General features: G+C 38.7%; 1 protein-coding gene across 8 annotated transcripts in view; it reads left to right on the top strand.

Moving 5' to 3' along the window:
• Window positions 1-23,544, top strand: part of NOVA1 (NOVA alternative splicing regulator 1) — a 225,969-nt gene that overhangs the window by 155,701 nt on the left and 46,724 nt on the right. For 7 of the 8 annotated variants that reach the window (XM_005309762.4, XM_005309761.5, XM_065595389.1 and 4 more), the window contains one exon: window positions 21,600-21,766. In XM_005309762.4, the coding sequence (XP_005309819.1) occupies window positions 21,600-21,766 (167 nt within the window). Of the gene's footprint in view, window positions 1-18,307; window positions 19,738-21,599; window positions 21,767-23,544 lie in introns of those variants that run through there. The other variant, XM_042857461.2, reaches the window with a different exon arrangement.

The raw sequence follows: 23,544 nt of genomic DNA, 5'->3' as shown, positions 1-23,544 counted from the left end.
CTAAATTTTATTCTGTTTGCTCAGTTTAAATGTGATCAAGTCATGATCACTTGTACCTTAGCTACCATGAATTTTTAGTTCTATTATCAGCTCCTTTGTCTGTCAAGACGAAGTCTAGTATAGCTATTGCCCCATATTGGTTAGAACACTTGTTGATTTAGGAAATTGTCATCTGTAATATTTAGAAATTATAAGGATGTTGTAGTACTGGCAGCATGAGACCTCAGGCATATGTCACTCATATTAAAGTCACCCATGATTGCACTGCCTTTTTTCTTACACATTGTAGGTAGGTGCATAAGGAGCCGGTCATCCTGTTCCCTAATGAGGTTTGTAGCAGACACCAAATAATACCCCATCTTGTATGTTAGCTGTTAGATCATTGATCCATATGCATATGGATTTTCTTATGAATTACCGGTGACTCAGAAACAGGTAATACACTTTCTGACATAGTGCCCCTCTTCATCCCTTTTTGCCCTTTCCTAAATAGGTTATAACCATTGATTTTTATCATTCCCATCATGTAAATCACCCCACCAGGTTTCAGTAATACAAACTAGATTGAATTTATGTTCATAAATGAGAAATTCTAATTCCCCTTGTTTGTTACCAAGACTCCTAGCATTGGTGTAGAGGCAATTAATAAAGGAGCCAAAGAACATGAACAAAATAAATTATTTAATTTTGTTCTCAACATTTTGATTCTTGGCTGAGTGCTCATACCTTCCTCTTTTTATCCTCCTCTTCTGTGTTACTTTAATAACCTCCTGACTGCTCTAGCTAGCCTATCCTCAAGAATATTGGTTCCTCTTCTACTAAAGTAGAGGCCATCTACACTATACAACCCCTTTTCCCCATAGAAGTTGGACCAATCTGCCACAAAATTAAAACCCTGCACTTTATACCACTTACCTAGCCAGCAATTCAATTCCAGAATCATCTGCCTTCTGTATTTCTTTGCTCAAGGGACAGGAAAGCTCTCAGAGAAGATCACTTAAGCATTCTTTTTCAGCACACTTCCAAGTTCTCTGTGAGGTATCCTGTGAGGCAGTGTCATTAGAGCTAATATGAACCATCACCAGTGGGTCCTTCCCCATCTACTTCAGAAGCCTATGCAATCTTAAAGTAATATCTTATGTCTTGGCTCCAGGAAGACAACATACCATCCCGTTGTCTGCTTGTCCCTTTCAGAATGTTTGCCTTACCACCTCACTTGCCAAGCACAATAAGATCCCACCCATTACAACACAACTCTGGATTTCGGCCCAGGGAATACAGAATGTTGGAGTTATTTCAGAGAGTTTCTGGTCTCCTCCCACTTTCAGCCTCTTCCACCGTGGATAGCATCCCAATGCCCAGAAAAGTGGGACAGAGTCCTACTCAGTGAAACCCCTTGCAGGACATCCATCCAGCTGCCCCATTCCCTCAGTAAAGAAAATTATTCATTTATTGTTGCAGATGGGGTTTAGTGTTCCACTTTTACTTCTTAGCTTTATTTAAAGGCATTATAAAAATGTATTGCCTACAAACCACTACTGTTGTAATTAAAAAGTTCTGACTAACATAATTACTGAAAAGGGAACAGCTGAGTAAACTCTGCTAAGAATACTAAGTTTGACCACAATTAAAATTAAAACAGGATTTATAATGATAGAATTGAAAGATCCTTAATTATGATATTTCTGGGTCATGATTCATGAGACTTCTTAATTTATGTATTTGAGTAACATAAACATCACCATAACAATCAAATATTGATATGTAATCTGTAATACATATTTATAGCTTTGCATTTCATTGGCTATACTCAGGTGAAATTCTGTGTACCATTGGTTTGGTTTTGAACTTGGGAATGGATTAACGGGTAAGAACATTTCTCTTCAGTAGCTGTGATTGCTTATAAATGAACAGCTGCATCTTCAGTGCCACGGGCTTAAATTAAGGTCCCAGAGTCCCATAGGTTTTGCATTCCATAGCATGTTAGCAAGAAACCTACAAATATAGAAAGTCTCATGTTCTAAGTCTGCACACAATCCATGTAATATTCATGATTAGTAAGGTGAATAAAATGCAGTCTTACAACAAATGTTGCAGAACAAACAAATTTAGAAATTAAAAGTATAAAATGAAAAAAGTAAATCTGTATCACTAAGGTTTGTGACCATTGTAAATTCATTTTTCATTATAATGGCATTTATATTTGTTATTGACTGTTCTGGATTTGTTTTTAGTCACTACTTCCTATTCTAATGGTTTTAGTTAAGTTGATTCTTTTTTTTTCTTGTATTGCTCAGTTTGAGGAGTGCCATGTCTATACAGATATGAACCTTTAAATTATGATTTATTGTTTTGTGGTAACACTAAGAGTCCCACAATCAGGTTTGTGACCCCATTTTGGTAGGGGTGTTACAAAGATCTTATAAGCTAAAACAGGCAAAGAAATGACAAAGGAAAAGGAAGCAGGATACCACATACTAGCAAGGTGGTCATACTGATAATAGGCATACGGCTTCACCATTCCAATTCTCCCTAGGAGAAGCACAAATGAAAGGTAGTGGAGAGTATGCAATTAGAACATCTACAGTTTTACATACAAGTAAATCCATCAGCTATATGTGACAACCTCCCAATCTATCTGTCATTACTGTACCAGTTTTAGACATCAAGTAAAGTAGTGAGCCTTAAGGAGGGATTTGTAAGAGGGGACAGAGTCTCAGTGAAAATATGTTGTAATTTTCATAAACATGTTTTTAAAGGCATTATTTAGGAGAATGATTTTTTGTATTCAAAATATAAAAGTGAAGTTCAAAATGTAATGATTCTAGTAGATTGAGATAGTAAATCCATTGCAGATAAGCTGTGATTTAAAAAAATAATAATATATGGTCTGCTGCAAAACTCTGAATCTAGAGGTGGTATTTTTTTCTTCTTCTTCTTTTTTTTTTTTCCATATCCTCTCCTGTTCCATGATTTCCCCAGCCTCAGAAGTAAATGGAGATTCCTTTCCCATTCTGAAGAGATAAAGAGTTGGGATCTGTGAGCTAAGTAGCAGATCTGATTAAGTTGGCAATTGTGATTGAGACGTGGATAGATTCTGTTTCCTGAGTGGAAAGAAGTCTGACTGGTAGCAGAAAGGGCCTTTTTGAGTCTTTTTAAATGAGTTTTCCTATTTTTTTTCTTTCTTTCTTTTAGGATATATTGGTCTTTCTTCTGATACTGAATAGATTTTTGTAGTTTTTCCCATTTGTCCAGAACTAAGAGACTCTTAAGAATGAGTAAGGATTTGAGTCCTATTCCAGGTTGTTAGATGGGTTCTGTTTTGAGGAGGGGAGTCTCTGTATTAGTAGATTTGGGGAAAAGCAGATGGGCTTTACAACCAGTCATGGATGTTCATACTGGGGCAATCACTTGAGGCACCTATCTCCTTCTGAAGCATGCATAGGTTGTGGATACAGATGACTTAAATTTGTTTCCTGGAGCTTGGGTTAGTATGTTAAGACAAGATTAGAGGAGGCTTTTTTATCAGATGTAGTTATGGAATGCATAACTTACCATCCCTCTGATCTCATCTAGGGTCTCATCTAAGTAACATAAGGCATTAGCAGATGGGTCCTGCTCTCTTTGGTTCATGTTGTTCTGTTACCAACCATGATTCTGCTCACATTGACTTTAAAGAGGGTAGGATTGGGCTTTTTGTTAGTATAAGAGAGTCTTGTCTGATTGATGCAGCTGGTCCTTTACACAGCTCTTTCCAGATGGTTACTCATTTCAGCTTGAACCAGCTGTGAACCAAAATGTTCAAGGAGACAGTGTAGCTGTGTTATCTACATATACATGTAGATTTAAGAGGTTCTGCAGCCCCAAATTGGCTAAAATTCACCATCAGTGCAAGTTCTGGAACAATCTTGCTCTTACCAACCTGCTTTTCTTGGACAAAGTTATTGAGAAGGTGGTAACAATGCAACTTTGGCATCATCTGATGTTGGCAGATTTCCTTGATCTCTGCCATTGTGATTTTTGGTCTGCACATGATATGGAGACTCTATTTGTTTAGGCTTGTAAGGATTAGATTTTTTTGGTAAATGTTGATGTCACCATACACATGCAAACTAACGAGATAATATTCCTATCGATAATGATGATAAAATGTACAGATAGGTAAAGTAAGAAAAATGCTGCTTGAGAACTTACTAGAGTTTGATTTTAGGATGTTTACTTTGTATATTTTGATGTGATGTTGACCATTGGTGTTTTAACAGTTGTGAACCTTTAAGTTTTTGAATCTCCGCTTCTATTGTAATTAAATAATTGTCTGCCCCCCACTATTTGACCTTCCAATAATTTCCTGCAAGTGTGAAAATTTAAATTGATAAAAATAGAAAAAAGCTAAAAACCCATAATTTTCCATAACCATTAAAATGTAAATAGACAAATATAAAAAATGCTTAAAAATAAACATTGCAAAAAATAAATATTGAAAAAAGTCTAGTTTTATTTGATTATTTTTATACTAGTAGTAAAAAAAAATCAGATGTCCATTCTAATTCTTTGGAATCAATCAGAAGCCTCCAGTACTGTTGACTGCCAGACATGGATTCAATTATTTCATTTTTACCATTTATAAAAATGCCAAAGTGTGTTTTGCAATGTTCTCATGGTTCAATTCTGTTATAGCTTCAATATATCATTTCTAATAAGGTAAGATTGCTAGAGGAAAATATGAGATTTTGTGCATTGCGGTGTGTTACTACTTTGTGTGCATATTCTGTCAGCAAGTGTAGAACTCTACCTGCATATACTCTTTTCATCAAACCAGATGATCCATTTCTCTTTTTCCCCCCACTGTGAATGAGTATTGACTAAAACTCAAAGCAGATAAACAGAAAGTTCTGGAGAGTATGTGTGAACCATTGAGAATATTCACCTTCCCTTTATAAATTCCACAATTCTTCTAAATCCCCACTTGCTCATTGATTCCCAGGTAGCTTTGATTTCTGGACATGCCTTTTAGGCTTCATTTTGTATGAAGATTGCAGCAGTGTGGACCTGGCAATAGTTATCCATGCCTTTGTGGCATCCAGATTAGATTACTGTATTGCTCTCAACACAGGCTACCACTGAAAACCATTTGGAAGCTGCAGATAGTTCAGTATATAATAACCTGCTTGCTTAGCATTTTTAGGCATCGGGAGTATATTACACCAATGTTCAAAGACTAAACAGGCTTCTTGATCACTTCCAGATGCAATTAAAGATATTGTCTCCTAGTGTTCTGCCATGGGTGAGATCATCTGATGAGATCTCTCTCTTAGTGTGTACTTTTGAACATCTAGGAGAATGACATTTGCAGCTGAGGAAAATCAACTATTGAATTTACTTCCCACATTGGCCTTGAGTGCAGATTTATTACATTTCAGGTCATGGTGTAAACACCATCTGGTTACTCAGGCTATTGCCTGAGGAAAGATAGTAGGTTATATGTTTGCCTGTTTGGTAGTTGAATCTGTTTAGATTTAAGTATCAGAGGGGTAGCCGTGTTAGTCTGGATCTGTAAAAAGCGACAGAGTCCTGTGGCACCTTATAGACTAACAGATGTATTGGAGCATAAGCTTTCGTGGGTGAATACTCACTTCATTAGATGTGAAAGCTTATGCTCCTATACGTCTGTTAGTCTATAAGGTGCCACAGGACTCTTTGTCGCTTGTTTAGATTTAGTCAACTAATTTTTTTCTATTTTCTAATATATTTTCATATTCCCAGAGACATGTGATGGCATACTTTAAAAATCAAATGGCTTCACCAAAGCAAGTATCATCAAAATGTGTATGGAAGCAAACAATCCTATGTTTAACTGCTTGAAGAAAAAGATATATTGTATTTACTCTCTAGGTCATCAGTTGGGATTGTGTCCAGGTCAGAAAGCTTGAAAAATTAGTTATTGAACCACTTTATAAAACTATTTTATAAAATACAAAGAAAAGAAAGCCCTTCAAAAATAATGTAGTCTGTTACAATCAGAAGATCTATCCTATTCTACCAGTGTTGGAAGGGCATAAATGGCTTGGAACATTTGGGAGTGTGACAGCACAAGCCTCCGCAAAATTCCAGATCTGTCTGAAACTGTTTTATGGCGGGAAGTATCATTCTGCCACGGCACTCCAGCTCACCACCTCAAGAATGGAGCATCTTACTAGCTGCCTTTACACTGCCAAGTCCACTTCTAAGTCTAACAGTGCCCTGGTATTATTATTATCATGTACTATTATTAATAATTAATTATTTAACATCTATATTGTGGTAGAAGACAGCCAGGTGGGGCCCCATTCTGCTAGGCACGGTACAAACATCAAGAAAATGACAATTGCTGCTCCAAAGAGCCTACAATCTAAAAAGACAATAAATACCAAGATAAAGAAACTACATAGATAAATGTCTATCAGGGACGGTCTAGACAGTATTTGGTCCTGCCATGCGGGCAGGGGACTGGACTCGATGACCTCTCGAGATCCCTTCCAGTCCTAGAATCTATGAATCTATGAATCTACATACAGGTCAAGGTAGGTTCCTGGGAAGACAAGGTAACAAAAATAATTAGCTAAGAATTGCACTGTCCTATCAAGAGCAGTCATCACAAGTAGCCACCTGCCTAAAAGTTTCCTCTGATACACATATTTCAAAGTATTAATTAGATGTGCCACCCTTCAAGAATAAACCAGCAGATTCCACACAAGAATGGGATAGGTGTGAGTATAGCAGGAAGAACAATAGTATGTGATGGCATATGATGAACCTGAAGGGAGATAGATATGATATGGCCCATGATTTCCTCTGTGTGTGTGTACAGTGCCTAGCAGAATGGGGCCTCAATCTTACTTTTGAGGTCTTGGGTAATACCCGATGCAATAATACTGCACTCCCATTTAAATTTCAATAATGGGGTTTAGAACTTCTGTACTTATAGAATTATTACTACACAGCCTCTTCTGTTACTTAATCCCTAATTTAAATTACCAATCTCTGTGTCATCATTAATCATCTCCACTGTAGGTAATTGTGATCTCATGCAGCATTATGATTTAAATAGAAGAATAAGCAAAAGGAGCTAGTAAATCCTTAAGAAACCACATTTTGATGCTCATTGACAATATATAATTGCAAGTGAAAAAATCATAGGGCAAGAAGGAACCTCAAGCGGTAATCTAGTCCAGCCCACGGCTCTGAGGCAGAACCAAGTATATGTAGGTCTCGAACTTTTTTACTGGTGACCCCTTTCACATTGCAAGCCTCTGAGTGCGACCCCCCCCCCAATAAATTAAACACCCTATTAAATATATTTATTAATGCTGGAGGCAAGCGGGGTTTGAGGTGGAGATTGACAGCTCGCGGCACCCCATGTAATGACCTCGCAACCCCCTGAGGGGTCCTGACCCCCAGCTTGAGAACCCCTGATCTAGGCCGTCCCAGACGGGTGTTTTTTTAATCTGTTCTTAAAAACTCCAATGACAGGGATTCCACAACCTCCCTTGGAAGCCTATTCCTGTGCTTAACTAATTCTTACAGTTAGAAAATTGTTCCTAATATGTAGCCTAAATCTCCCTTGCTACAGATTAAACCCATTACTTCTTGTCCAACCTTCGGTCCAATTGATCACTGTTAACATCCCTTAACACAAATATGTTAATACAACATTATAAAGATTTTAATGGTGATTACAGTAGGAGCATTTAAAATTCCTCTTGAATTAGAATTACTGATCTAACATTGCAATAGAGCTCATTTACCTGAAGTCTGCACTTTGTTGCCTCAGAACAGACTAACTCAATAATGTTTTTAGTACGCTACTTGATTTCTTGTTCAGTTGGCCTGATCCAGATAGTTTTCAAAGGTTTGCACAGGCTTTCACACCTTGGAACCTGAGAAATATTTTTGTAGAGAATAACTTCCTTGGGGAATTGAGCTGTTATCACTCTAAATTACAAGATGTGTCAGTTCCTACAATTTTTAAAGTATTTTTTTCTAATGTTTAAATGGGTGGGCTTTTTCCTTTAGTAATTGTATGAGTAGGAGGAACTATTAACAAATGTTCATATTACTGTAGCATAGCATAAAAGTGTAATTGCATACTGAACTCTTACTTTCCATTAAAATTTTCTTAAGTGCTTTTGTTAATCTGAAAGTTCTTTCCAGATATCTTGAAAAATATATATATTATTTTTCCTTCCTATGCAGTCATTCATTTTCAAGAGCAGGGTTAATTGTTTATTTTCCCCTGCAAATCTTCAGTATTCTACAGGAAGACTTGTGTGCAGTGAATAAAAAGATTCATGTGTTTTTGCATAACGCCTGTCTTCACAAATTTCTATTTCTTGGAAGGATGGGGGAGGAATTATAGCATCCTCTTTCCAAGAGCCTTCAAACTTTTAACCAAACATAGATAGTTGTCCTTTAGTAGTATTTGTGTACTTGGTATTTTACTATTCAACAATTAAAAAAAAAACACTTTAGGTGTCCTTGACAACAATTTAAAAATATACTGATAAATAAACAGATTCTTAGATCAAATGCCCAGCAACAGCATAGATATTATAAAATTTAAATCACACACCTATCTAAGGTTTCCTACAAAAGTCTCTCACACATTGTTATCAATCACCCACCTTCCTATGGATGAGAGAGAAAATATGGGATTTGCAGCACTCCCTAAGAGTTAACAAACTTGAATTACTATGAATCAAGGCAAAAAGCAAATTCCAAAGATGTGGTCCCTAACGAAGAGCATCATTCCAGAAGTCTCCTTTCTCTCAAAATTTTATAGACAACATTTAAAAAGAGAAATGGGGTTAAAATATATCATTTTCCTGTATTTTCTTCAGGTGTATTTCAAAGTCTTTTATTACCAGCCATTGCTTTTTTTATTATTATTTTATTCTTTGGAGAGTATGTTTCATCAACAATAACAAGTCTATTCATTCTTCTGATTATAAACATGAGAAATCATCTTCCTAGTTCATCTGAGGGACTTGAATCTCTCAGGTGAGTGCCCTAGCACTGGGCTATAGGTGGAGTGTCTCTGATTTTGACCAGAAACTCCATCCTGGACCTGAGAAACCTTTCTGACAAAAGTTTTGTCAAAACTGGTATTGAAACCTGGGTTTACTGTATCCCAGGTGAGTGCCCCTAACCACTGAACTACAGAGTCAGTTTCTCTTTCTCTCCATCCAGCCAAAGAGATTGAAAAAGAGACTGAATCCCCAGCCTGGTGGTTAGGGCACTCACCTGAGATGTGGGAGACACAGATTCAAGTCAGGCAGAATAAGGACTTTGCACCTGGGTCTCCCACTTTCCTAATGAGTGTCTTGGCTATTCTGAAGTCTCTGTCTAGTTTTGACCAGAAATTCGAATCTAGATCTGAAAACTTTCTTGATAAACCTGTATTTTTCTAATGAGAAGACATTCATAGGAAAGATCCCAATCAGCTCTAGTAACTACACTAAATATGGATCTGTAAATTCACTCTAGTGATGTGATCATGATGAACTACAGACTGTCATGTAACTCCAAAAGAAAAAAAAATACATATCGAGTCTTGACAGGTGCAGTTTGGAGACTTTAAACCTAATGAGTTTCAAGATCAGAATTGTAGTTACTGGATCATAAAGTCAGTAAGAGTAAAAAGAAATTGCTGTGTTTGTGTAAGCATTTGCAAGAAGGCTTAAATGCTTGACAAATTTGAGGTAGCCATCTTCTATTCCATTTAGTGAATTGCTTGTTTAATTGTGGAGAGTTCTAATACTTCACAAATAATTTTGCTATATAGGAGTGATTATTTTGAGCAAAATATATCATGATTCTGAATACTTGTGTCATTTAAGTTGTCATGTTCAAAACTATCATATTATATATTACAGATCCTCCCATTCAAGGAGTTTATTTAAAATATGAGTTTTTGAAGGGAGTTTCGGAAAGTGTGTGTGTGTGTGATCAAATGTAATGAATTATATATATTCCCCATATATATAATTCATTACATTTGATCACACACACACACACACACACACACACACACTTTCCGAAACTCCATTCAAAAACTCAGATTTTAAATAAATATTTTAAATATATAAATTAACTATTTTTTTGACCACCAAGAATCTGAATCACTACAAACGCTTTCCTAATATTGATATTTTCTACATCTGTGTGTGTGTGTGTGTGTGTGTGTGTGTGTGTATTTATATACACACACATAGAGCGATAAATATCAATATTGGCATTTGGGATTTCAGGAAGAGAAAGGGCTATAGTTAAAACATAAAAAGAGTATTTTATTACTTTCAGATACAAGCGAGTGCATGTTACTTAAACTAACTGTATCCCTTTTCTAAGGCCCCAATTCAGCAAAGCACCCACATCAAGAAGAGAAAACGTGATCTTAAAATTTAAATCAGACCAAAATTTGTAGTGGTAGGGGGAGACATGAAGAAGATCCTTACCAAATTCATAACTCATTTTAATTTATTCATTTAAATTTGATGGCCTAGACATTTTATGTAGCATCTCTGTATATTTTAAATACTTATATGATGATGGTTTGACAGATCTGGGCCTAAATCATTACAATGGTGCTAAAAACATTGTACCCGAATCATAGAAATGCAGGGCTGGAAGGGATTTTGAGAAGTCAAGTCTAGCCCTGTATGGTGAGTCAGGGCGAAGTAAATCTAGACTGTCTCAAACAGGTGTTTATGCCTGTTTGCACATTTGTACTATATTTCCCCTTAAAATTGGTGTGTGCCTCTAACTCATATTCACTTCATAATTAGAAATGTGCATTATTCCATACTCCAGTTAAGTCAGTTGCTCCCCTTAGGTACCAAAGAACCCCTTTACAAACATCATACACTCTATAATATTATTTGTTAGCAGAAAACATTTGTTTGACCTTGTGTCCCCACAGTACACTTTTCTTCTTCCTTTGGGTAGGTCTACACTTACAGTGGCATGTAGAGTACAGACACTGTATGCCAAGCTAGCATGAGTGTAGATGGTGAGGCAGAGCTTAGGCGAGTATAATAGAATAGTGTGTCCTACAGGCCGAACCCTTGGTATATACCCTACATAGCTCTCTACACATCCAAGCAGTGCCTCCCCCATCTACGCTATTTTTAGCAATGTAGCGTCCTGCTGTCTCTCTGCTTCCGGAGTCTTTCCCTGCCATAGTGAAAGACTCCAGCAGTGGGGAAAAGCTTTGTGGGTGGGAGGTTCTCTCAGCTCCCCATTTGCTAGAGCCATTCCTTGCCATAGTGAAAGGCTTTGGTAGTGGGGAGCTGCTGGAACCATTTCCCACTACCTCCCTCCTGCCTGAGCCTTTCACTGCCTTGAGGAGCTATACCTGGCGAGTGTGGACACAGTTGCCTTTTACTGTGGAGTGTAGCTACACAACCCTGCATGTCACAATAGATGTAGGGAAGTGTAGACAAGGTCTTCTAAAAAGAATCCCCCTAGCTTTTCCCATTTTCTGTCTATGTGCCTTTTAATTGTTGTTCTATGAAAACACAGAAATGGTGAAAAAGAAAACATTCTTATTTGTAAACTCGGTAGGTGCTCCTGAGTTTGCCTGCAACTCCCCCGAGGTTACAGAACGTCACAATAGCTAAACTCAGCTTCTTTTATTTCTTTAAATGATGTATAGTATAGTGTGATTCCCAGTCCTGGTTTCCAGGCTGGGAGGCCTGTGGAGGCAACATGCTCTACTCTGGAAGAAGAGAATCCCTCCTATCAGTCTGAAGTGTCCCTCTGACTGATCTTCGAATGGCACTGATGAGCTCCAAAGTAACTTTAGCAAAGGAAAATAATGGCAATGTGGGGCCTGGGAGTTGAGGGATACCTTTGGGATATGAGGTGGAAAAAAGTCCTCTAAAGATTAAATATAAAAATATGCCACTAAGAACTCTGCTTGTTTCAAACAAATTGAAATACATTATTGCCAGCTGAAGACTGTTAGTAGCACCACTAAATTTTAAGTGTATATACATGATGTACTTACTTAAATAACTATACCTACACCCACAAAACTTTGGCATAGTTCTGTGAACCGGAGTTCCTATTTTGTCCGCAACTTGTGCAAGGATGTTTATGGCTAAGGCAATTCAGAAGTTTTAATCCAGCTACATCAGATTCACAATCCATAGATATTCAGATCATGAGTTAAAAGAAAAAATCCTATGGAGTTTTTGCACCTGCTGCAGCTATGATTTGCCAGGTAAGAAGCTAAAAATAAATCAGCCGATGAGAAGATTTCAGATTAGCTTTAATTTTGTTCAAATTTTAACTCCTATGGGTTTTTTCCTTTTCTGTGTCATCAAAGAAATTGACAGGATACACTGGCAAAATGCAGGGAGATGTAGATGTATTGGGATCACTACATATGATGTATTATGCTTTTCTGATTTTCAAATGCCCTTTCAAATGAATATAATAGCACAATGAGAATTGTGTAAGATCCTATGAATGCCTGGAAGTTCTTTGAAAAATGTACGTTGCACTTCCCAAAGCCTCTACGCCATGATTCAGGAAGGTATTTAAGCACATGAATACTTTAAAGTGTGTGAGTGTTCTGACTACAGTGGAACTACTCATGTGCTTAAAATTATGCACGTACTTAAGTACCTTGCTTGATGAGAGCCAATATTTAAAAGTTTGAGTAACTTTTTTCAAAAGCACCTAAATCATTTAACAGCATTAAGTCCTATGGAAAGTCAAACCTTAAGTCACTTTGGCACTCTGGAAATTTTACCCTGTCACACTAGTTCCAGTGGAATTAACTATAGCAGTGAAATGAGTTTTAAAAAAAACAACCTGAATTTCTATTAAAAACTCTGCCTTTTTTTAAAGGGTTATAATTTGGCTTTAAAATTCTCTTCAGATTGAAGGCTTTCATACAATTTTACAACCCAGGAATAAAAATTGCATTGAAAAAATATATATTTTTATTTTTTATTTATATATAAAAAAATAAAATAAAGTAATTTCAAGTTCTTTACTTTGGACTGTTTCTTCCTCGTGGGTTATTAGAGTTCAAACCAGAATTATTTTAGTTTAAAAACCAGCTAATATGTAATACCTTTTTCTTCAGCAATATGAAATTTTAATTTCATATGCAAATTGACTGTTTCATACTCAGACCAGAAGAACTTATAATTTTGCTGGCACAACTGAGACGAGATCAAAATGTATTCCTTAATTTTTTATATTCTTTTAAAATTTTATCTAGTAAGCATTATAACAGTACTTTCTGTTGTGCATTATATTTTATCTTTTGTACTTCACATTCCACATCAAAAATATAGACACTGCATAGTCACAAATTGAATTTGGATGCTGGTGCACAAAAAGAAATGAATCAAAACTTGCTCATGGGGGGCGGGGGGGGAAAGATTTCCTATGAATATGGAGTCCTTTTTTATTTCCTCAGAAAAAACTGAAGAGTGAGCTGGTCTTTGCTTGCAGCAACACTTTTTCACTTCTGCAGCAGCATATGTAAACTGCTAGTTTTCAGATTTGTTCTCTGTATTTTTTTCATTTTTTTGAATGGGAATATTGATCATGTACATCAGTGAAATACATACTTTAGTAACTACCACTTCAAAAAGAATCTTAACGTGTGACCCCTTCATTCATTCATTCATTCATTCTTCCATTTTTTTAAATGACAAAACTGTTGTCGTCCTGCATATATGGCACTTTGTAAGTTAATATGCAAAATAAAACGTACAGTAGTTTAAGTGTGATAGTTGGCATAAATAATTGACACAAATTTGTAAATCATTATAAATGAATGTTCATGTGTGTAAATATGCGAGTATGCTGCGCTTATTCAGGAATTTTATCACTTTCTTTTAAGCAGAAGTTTTAAAATTAGAGTTGTGCTACAAAGATGTATCTTCAGACTATGCAAAATGAGTATATCAAATATTGTGTGTATAAATGACTTTGAGCTTTTAACATCAATTTGCAAAAAGGGAGTGGTTGCTACAACTAGAAATGATAAATAATCTGGCAGTTTACTTTAGACACTAATGGAACCTAAAAAGCTTTTAAAATGACAAAAATCTCACCAACTTTGGTGATTCATAATAGGATCGTTTTTGTTACACAGGTTGGTCATATGGTTGACAGTTTTCTCCTTTTGTGACTCTCTCCTATAAATTATTGTACTGTGTTATCTGAGTGAAAAGCCATTATAATTGTATGGAAGAATATAACAACATTTCTTCTAAGGATTAAAAGCAATTTCCAACAGGAAATTTCCTACACTCCCTCCTTTTTCTTTTTTTGTAGTAGTTTCAGTGGATGTCCCAGAATTTAATCCTCAAAGAAAATGTACCACTATTGTGAACTATCTCAAAACTGTATCATACTGTGTGAAATTTATTTTTATACAATTGTATTTCTTCATGGTACAGTGATTTCCATTTACTATATATTGGTTTATACATACCGAAATGTAGTAAAGCTGGTCTGGTGTATGTATTGTATTAAATTGCAGTTTCTAAAACAACACAGATTGCAGAATCCTCTTTAGACATTCAGTGCTAAGTCTAATGAAATTTATGTTTAGCTTTGACCGCTTCCCTTTCCACTGTTTTGACAGTAGTCATCCCTGTAAGTGCTCTCCATATCAGGCTCCAGTAGCTTGAATGTAAGCTGATCTGTGTTTTGTATAAATGTGTTGTCTGCTGACCTAGAGAAGAACACTTGCATCAGCTACATTGATCAATCCACATCACTTCTCATCATTTAGTAGACAATTAATACTGCAGAGTAAAGACTCCCCAGAGCACTTGTTTAGAGCTGGATCGCTTTACAAAGGAACCACAGGAGCTGTGCACAAGCGGAGGAGGGGAGAGGGAAAGCTAACTAGAAAAAAGAAAAGCATAAGAAAACTACATATACTGACCAAATTAATTTGCATTTCAGTTGTCAGGCTTCCACCCTGATAAATTTGAAAATTGCATTGGTTTCTGCTTTAAATGCTTTTGGAAAAATTCCATTTTTGTGGATTGTGCCTGGGTTTAGGTTTTGTTGTTGTTTTTTTTAATTATTTTAAAGGTGCTTTATTGAAAAAGACAGAAAAATAATACTGGGGCACATCCATGTACGTAATTCCAGAAAAATATGCACTCCATTGTAACAGGCATATAGCTTGATGTTTAATTATAAAATGGCAATACTTTTTAATCTCATAGGTTGTGAACCTGGCATCTTTCAAAAACACTGATTTTACATGGTTTAGTATTTATTTTATTTTGTTAAGAAAATATTTCAGTAGAGGGGATATGGGTTGGTTGTTTTGAGGTCTTTCATTGTTGTAGGCCAAACACAGGATTCTGAACTAAGGTGTTGGCTGAATTGTTTCTAAAAGTATTTATAATTTTTAAGTTTGCACGTGAATTCTGTTACTGAGCAGGGCTCTTAAAGCGGGTCCTTGTAAATCTTTAAAGCTTTGCATTTCATCCTTAGAGATCATCATAAGAAATCAAATGAAAAGAATTTTCTAATAAAGGGCAAGATTGTTGCATGCCCTACATGCCCATGCAGGGGAGAAAGGGAGTGCAAGTTGCCCCCTTCATGTCTTTACAGGCTTCCCATGTTACTCTACAGCATGGAGAAAAGCCATCACACCTCTCCCCCTTTCAAAGCAAGTAGATTGATAGGAGAAAGGGAATGAGCAGAATCAAGACTTGGAGGAGAAGTAAACGGCTACTGGTATAGACCAGTAGCAAATTACTTCTCCCCAGTGCTCAGCACAACTACACATTGTCCATTGCTCAGGAACTACAATGATGATATAGCCCACAGTGATTTCAGAGTATTTCAGAATTCACTGTAAACATGTTAGTGCTCTCTCGCTATATCACTCAATTTTATTTCACATTTATTTGGGGTGAACTGGTTGGCTTTTTTTAACAAAGCGTTTTCAGGCTCTGAACTTTGTTTGTGTCCCCTTAGCTAGGATGTTATTTACTCCTTCTTATAACACAAGAACTAATGAAAATTAGTGGGCAGCAGGTTTAAAGCAAACAAAAGGAAGTATTTCTTAACACAACACACAGTCAACCTATGGAACTCTTTGCCAGGGGATGTTGTGAAGGCCGAGACTATAATAGGGTTCAAAAAAGAACTAGATAAGTTCATGGAGGATAGGTCCATCAATAGCTAATAGCCAGGATGGGCAGGGATGGTGTCCCTAGCCTTTGTTTGCCAGAAGCTGGGAATGAGCAACAGGGGATGGATCCACTTGATGATTACCTGTTCTATTTAGTCCCTCTGAAGCACCTGGCATTGGCCACTGTTGGAAGACAGGATACTGGGTTAGATGGACCTTTGGTCTGACCCCGTATGGCCGTCTTGTGTTCTTATGTAGGATCTGCTCTTATGAGACCGTGATGTAGAAATATATTTTTCTAAGTGAGATGTCAATCGCTGTGATGCACCATTTTAGTCCACATTATTTTTGTTGTCTGGGTATACCACAAGAAGGACAGGAGACTTGTTATGGGTTTTAATCAGACCACAACTTTATTACATAGATATCTGGGACTACCCAGCAGATTAGGGGTACGTCTATACTTACTTCCTGGTCCGGATGTAAGCGATCGATCTTCTGGGATCGATTTATCACGTCTTGTCTAGATGCGATAAATCAATCCCGGAAGTGCTTGCCGTCGACGCCGGTACTCCAGCTCAGCAAGAGGAGTACCCAGCATCAACGGGGGAGCCTGCCTGCCGCGTCTGGACCCGCGGTAAGTTCGGACTAAGGTACTTCGAATTCAGCTACGTTATTAACGTAGCTGAATTTGCGTACCTTAGTCTGAAGTGGGGGGTTAGTGTGGACCAGGCCAAAGTGTACAGTGCAGGCAAATCTATGCTTATTTAAATCAATTCTCCGGGGCTTTCACCAGCCCCCCCTTTGTTTCCATCCAGGTCCCCCAGCCAACCCATGGCTTGGACCTTACCATCCACCAGCCTCGTGCAATTTGGAATTTTGGGGATTGATAACCTGTTCCACTGCCATGTTATTGCGCCAGAGGCACACCCTTTTATATTGGCCCCAAATTAATAACCATTTGTACCTGCACAATGATCTCATTAAATTGAGTTAGAAAACTTTTCCACACCCACAGGTCTTACTACATCTGTGTAGTGACTCGTATGTAATTGTGTGGTCTGCCTATGTCCCGGGGCAACAACCCTGCAAGCAAAGTTCAGCTCTGAGCCCCGGTAGGTTAATGGGTAAGGGTTTTTGTTTGTTTAACCCAACTATTTAGCCAGGGCCTGAAATGTGCCCAACAGGTGAAAACAGTCATTTGACCCAGCTCACCCTGCGAACAAAATGATGCGAATAATGCACTATTTGGTTTCGTTCTGCTGGCCGCACCATTGCCCAGTGCAACATTGTATTGAATTTGTGAAAGGCTGCTCAGGATACTGAGCCTTGTGGAAATAAAATTGCCAGCGGCAGGCGTCTTGCAAACATGCCTCTATTTACAGGGGTTGCAGAAACGACCACCATTATTAAATGTCCAACAAATACTATTATGGGCCAGGGGCCCCTTCCGAGCTTGTTGCGGTATGAACAAACCTGTGGTGGCCTTGGTGTTATGCCTTTGAACCACAGTGTGTGCTGCCATCTTATTCCAGTTTGTGTTGCTGCCCTTAATTTAAACTGCCTATGACATGCCCCCAAACATATTGGGTGCCCGTCTAATTATATTTGTATAATTAACAAAGGCCAGGCTGCTGTCTGGGTAGGCCTGTATCATAACACCCGCCTAGATGACGAGGGCAGACTCCCAAATGTTTTCATGTTCTAGGCACCATTGGCCTGTTGGGCAGTCCGCTGTTTTGCTTGTCTTGTCCATGTTTACTGTCTGTGAACACCTTCCTGTGCCACAGGGATATTACATGCACAAATTTGCCTGTGAGTAAATTATATATTTAGCTGCACTGAGTAGGTGAACTCCCATCGGATAATCTATCCCAGCATAACCGTACTGAGGACTGCATGTAGGGAGTTCTGCAGAGTCCTGCTCCCCCATAGGCCCCACGGGAGTGTCTACTCTGTCCCCTGCGGTTACATGCCCTGATGGCCGATGATTTGCCATGTGCCCTTCCCTGTCCTGCTGCTGAAACCTGAGCCCATGCTGGGCCTACCCTGTCACCCTGTGCAGAGCCCTCACATCTAGCTGCCTGAAGCTGCTGTTGTAAATGTAAATTAGCTTGCAGCTGTGTAATACCGTCATTGCCCCCCACTGAAGGTGCCACCCCTAGGTGGGTTTGCCCAGGCTTCTCGACCTTCCAGTCCTGCGCCCAGAGTATTTAATACCCCAATCAGCTGACTCTTGTTCCCCTTAGGTGAATTTGCTGAGTGACCAGTTGAGCACGGTTCCCTGCAACTGCCACCCTTTGCCAGGCTGGAAGGCCGGATACCACCTCTGCCACCCATTTCCCCAACCTCTGTGTGGTTTAGATTATACTCACCCTTGGGATCAGCATTACCGCCATCCCTTGTGCTAGATGGAAGAAAACATCCTGGTTTTAGGTGACCTTGTGCCCTTTGAAGCGTTGTAATGCTGTGAGAGAACCTCAGAAACAACGTCACTGACCATTTGCTGCACATCTTAGCTGACTGTCCCATTAATGCACACAGCCTGCTCAGCTGAATGAGTGGACACTTTCCTATGATCATTTGCCTCCCTTAGTTCATGAGGCTGCCCTGGGTTATGCCTTGGGTCAGGGATTGGCAACCTTTGGCACGTGGCCCGCCTGGCGGGCTGGGCTGGTTTGTGTACCTGCCACATCCACAGGTTTAGACGATCACAGATTCCACTGGCCGCAGTTCGCCGCTCCAGGCCAATGGGGACGGCAGGAAGCGGCGGCCAGCATATTCCTCGGCCCACGCCTCTTCCCGCAGCCCCCATTGGCCTGGAGCGGCAAACCATTGGCCAGTGAAAGCCGCGATCAGCCGAACCTGCAGACACGACAGATAAACAAACCAGCCCGGCCCACCACGGTGCTTACCCTGGCGGGCCGCATGCCAAACGTTGCTGATCCCTGCTTTGGGTTATTAAACACACCACCCTGGGCAGTAGTAGTCCAAGTACTTGTGAGCCCTCTTGCCCCTGCTGCAATACTGTCTATCTTGGGTTCCCTTCCAGTCCCTGGGCTCCCTTGGGGCTGCCCTGCCTGTGCCAGTCCCCTTTCCAGCAAAGGTATAGGCATGTGAGCAGCAAGCAGTACACAACCATGAAACAGTGATTTTTTTTTTTGCCTTGGTCTGTCCCTATCCCTTTCCCCCCCCCCCTCCCCCCGTCCCCTAATTGTCCCTTGCCTTGCTCCCTCCTCCTCCCAGGAGGCTTGCTCCAAGTGAAATGAGAGGAGGGGCCAAACCCATGCTGATGTTTATAACTCCTCATTCCTAGGTGGTGAGTCATCCACCACGCTGACTGCTTTTCCAGCAGCTATATGTTTCCCTTCATCCCACTAGCCAGAAAGCCTTGGCCTGATATCCCGGCCAGCCAGAAACGCCCTCCCCCCCCCCCCCCCCCGCCCCCGCTTAAAGTGCAGGGTGGTGACTGTGAGCTTTCCTTGTTATGTTGTACTTGCATATTTTGCGTCCTTGCCAAGTCCCCTTCCCCAATTTCAGCTTGCAAGGCCGGCTGGTACATGAAGCAGGTAAGTACATTGCCTTCCTTACCCCTGCCCCCCCCCAGCAACACACATTGCTTGTTTGCTCTGCAAACTGTGAGTGTTTCAGACGTTGTGTCAATCACTGTGATGCACCATTTTAGTCCACATTATTTTTGTTCTCTGTAATCCGAAAGTAAAATGTATCCTGACATTGTGAGAAGGATCTGTATTTGGGATTCCTCTAAGCTGTAGTTTCCTCTCGTATTTAGGGAACGTGTTAGTACCACCACAGCTAATATTGTAATACAATTTTCCTCTTAATGGGACTTTTCTAACTTTCTAGTCCTGTTCTGACTTAAAGTTGGTCAGGCAGGTCATCCACATGGAATTTGAAGTCAACAAAGATGAGGGTGGATGATTGTGATGCAAGGAAGAGGGAGAGACAGGAATTAAATTTGAGGATAAGAGCAACATAGCAGGAGATTGGAAAGAAACATGGACAAAGTGCTGTTCATGGGAGGAGAAAGAGTAAGGAGGGAGTGACAGGTAGGGTGACCAGACAGCAAGTGTGAAAAATCGGGAGGGGGTGGGGGGTAATAGGAGCCTATATAAGAAAAAGACCCAAAAGTTGGGACTGTCCCTATAAAATCAGGACATCTGGTCACCCTAGTGACAGGTGGGGTTGGAAGTGACAGAAGCTATAGCGCAGAAGCCCAATGCCTCTTTCGCAGTCTCTGGAAGACGACTCAGGGTGAGTAATGGATCTAAGGGCTGTTTTGCTTAAGGCAAGAAGAACACAAATGATTTATGTACAGATTCAGCTATGTGATTTATTAAAATAAAAAAAAACGGTTACTCTGATGTACAGAATAAATATTTATACTGTCAGGTGGACACTGGACTTTCTGAATATATCCTTCCTGGCATTCACAGCACTGTCTGATTTGATGAACAAGAGCACAAGGGTCATTTTGGAGTCCAGATCTCAAATGTGGCAAGTTCAACATAAGCCCTCTATGCCAGAAGAACTCAAACTGTGGTCTGTAGTGAGCTGGATAGTTGTATAGTGCTGGCTTTTATCATTTCCAGCTGCTAAATCACATTAGAAGACAGATGAAACTACATTAACTATTTTCCGTATGTTGTTTTTGTGTATAGTAAGAAATTGTTGTAGTTGTTACAGGGATATTGTATGACATTAGTGGGATGGAAAGTGAACTGGATAGTGAAGAATGAGAGAGGAATTGGTCTTGAAAATAATCTCCATGTTAAGTTGCAGTCCACACTCTGAAAAGGTTTAAAACTGCTGGGCTAAACCAATATATTTTCTATGCAGGTTACTGAGCACAGAAATATTTTAAATGTTGATCTTTAGTTTTGCACATGGTTATATTAATGCTTGTAATAGTTAAATTTTAATAGCATATTTTAGCATACCCGAACACCAGGCCTGAATGGCAAATGCTGTGAATCCAGTTCAGTTGTCTCATTCTTGCTCTTCTTTTCCGTCTGAACTGAGACATTGTTTCTTTAATTTTTACTTACAATACTGTATGCACAGTTTTTTATTCGCTTTAAAAGTAACTATAGTTATGTCTAAGCCATATTTGGGCAAGGACCTAGCCAATATTGGCTAGGTGTTACATAGATATAAGAGTAATATAAATAGAAGCGATCCAAAATAATTTTTAGATCATCTAAGCCAATAATTACAATGTTACCATTTGAAATTATCTTTCCATATGTACTGTGGCAGGCGGGTAAGGGAATTTTTAAATGTTACCTCAGAATAATTAGTTATCAGTATTCAGTAATAATTTAAAATAGGGTGTTTTTGAGGTGTTGATGAGTCAGTGAGCAAGTGCCTAAGATAAGAATTTATCTAAATAAGAGTCTTCTCTGTACAGGTACTACAGAGCGAGTGTGTTTGATCCAGGGAACAGTTGAAGCGCTGAATGCAGTTCATGGCTTCATTGCTGAAAAGATTCGTGAAATGCCTCAAAATGTGGCCAAGACAGAACCAGTCAGCATTCTGCAACCCCAGACCACTGTTAATCCAGACCGCATCAAACAAGTGAGTTTTTGGTTGGGAAAACAGAGGCACATCAGCTGCTTAGAGTTAACTTCTTTTATAAAGAGCCTTAAATGTTTAACATGTAAAGGGTTTACATTACATGTGTTTTAGGAGAATGTCAGTGGTTTTATTTTTCTCTACGAATTTTCTAATCTCCTTTTGCTTATAGTTCTGTTCTATATTAAGTTTTTCCTCATTAGTATTTATACATAATATCTTATAAATTCAAACACCATTATATGATATGTATCCTTCATATGCTTCTTTTCTTTATTGTTTCAGGGAACACATTTTTCTGTTTTATTTGAGATTTAAAATATGGGCCTCTCTGTAAATCATTAAGATTTATTACAGTTCAGGAAAAATGGACCCAACAAATTTCCTCACTCTTGTGTTTCAAAACAAATTATTTTTGATTTATTGTTGGGTCATATTATGTACATTGAAAAGACCTACATCATAAAGCTGATGCTTGCAAATGTAAAGATCTTTTGTTGTGGGTATTTTCAGCTATTTTAATCTATACAATTTTTATCATTGTTGAATAAAGCTTGTATTGGCTTATCTTCAAGTATTAATACATTTTGTGTAACTGTAAGGTAGTCACATACAAGGTATAATGATCCAACAGCCTTCTTTTATTGAATCACATTTTCCAAGAACATTTGAAACTGAGAAAAACATATCCACTAACAAGGCTCAAACACAATGACTTAAGTAACTTTAAATTTATAATTTGTTTGGTATGTTACTTCTGGAGGAGGAGAGAGAAAATTAAATGAACGGGCATTCAGAGGGAAGTTTCTTCTGTCTATCTAAACATCATGATCATATTGATCATATTGCTGCCCTAGATATCCCAGAAAACCTCCACTCCCAACTACAGTGTAACCTGCTTATACTGGGCAGGGATGAAGAAAAGTCTGTAGGCTTAATGCTTGGGATTACAGAGTTGAGAGTTAGAAAAACACTTGAATAAAAAACCGCACACCCAATATTGTTTTCTGAATGTAGCCTGTCTCCCCACCCTCAAGCCTCACTTATATAGGCTTGTTTGCTCAAGTTTTCAGACAAATTGCAGGTGGTGTGGTGGGTTAAGAGAGGAGGTCCCTTCAGTAGTTGGACTCTAAGCTGTTTAGAGCTTTGTAGATAGTATTGAATATCTTGAATTTCACCTGAAAATTGACTGACATCTTTTGTAGAGTCTGAAGATTGGTGTGATATGTTCTTGCCAGTCCACCTTGTTCAGAAGATGTACGGTTGCTTTCTGCACGTGCTGAACCTTCCAAGCAGCTTTCACAGTTATTTCCAGGTAGAAAGTGTTGCTGTAGCTTATCCAGGAGGCAATAAAATTACTGATGGCAGTAGTAGATTCTGAATAAAGGAGGGAAGAATGAAGTCTTTTGGCCAGCCAAAGATGAAAAAAGGTATTTCAAGTTTCTCTTGTTATCTGGAAATCCAGGCCAAGTTGTTAAAAAAATATAGGACCCTAAAATTAATTCAGTACTTACAATGGCAGCTACTGAATATTCAACTCATTTGAAAAAGGGATCTTGTTTAGTGGCCTAATTTTGGATGCCAAACTTTAGGCTCTTGTTTTTGAAAATCTTTGCCCCAGAGTCTGTTACCAACATGTTTAAAACTGAATGCCTAAACTCAGGCTCTTAAATACATATTTATGTCCCTAAATAAAACTGAAGTCAATGGGAGATACTGGGGCTCATCATCTTTTGAAAAGAAGGGTACTTTTGTTTTGGTTCCTAAATACGGATTTAGGA

The sequence above is a fragment of the Chrysemys picta genome, chromosome 4, assembly GCF_011386835.1.
Source record: "Chrysemys picta bellii isolate R12L10 chromosome 4, ASM1138683v2, whole genome shotgun sequence".
Taxonomy (NCBI): Eukaryota; Metazoa; Chordata; order Testudines; family Emydidae; genus Chrysemys; species Chrysemys picta.
Note: the sequence above shows the minus strand (reverse complement) of the source record. Positions and strands in the feature narration are given on the sequence as shown.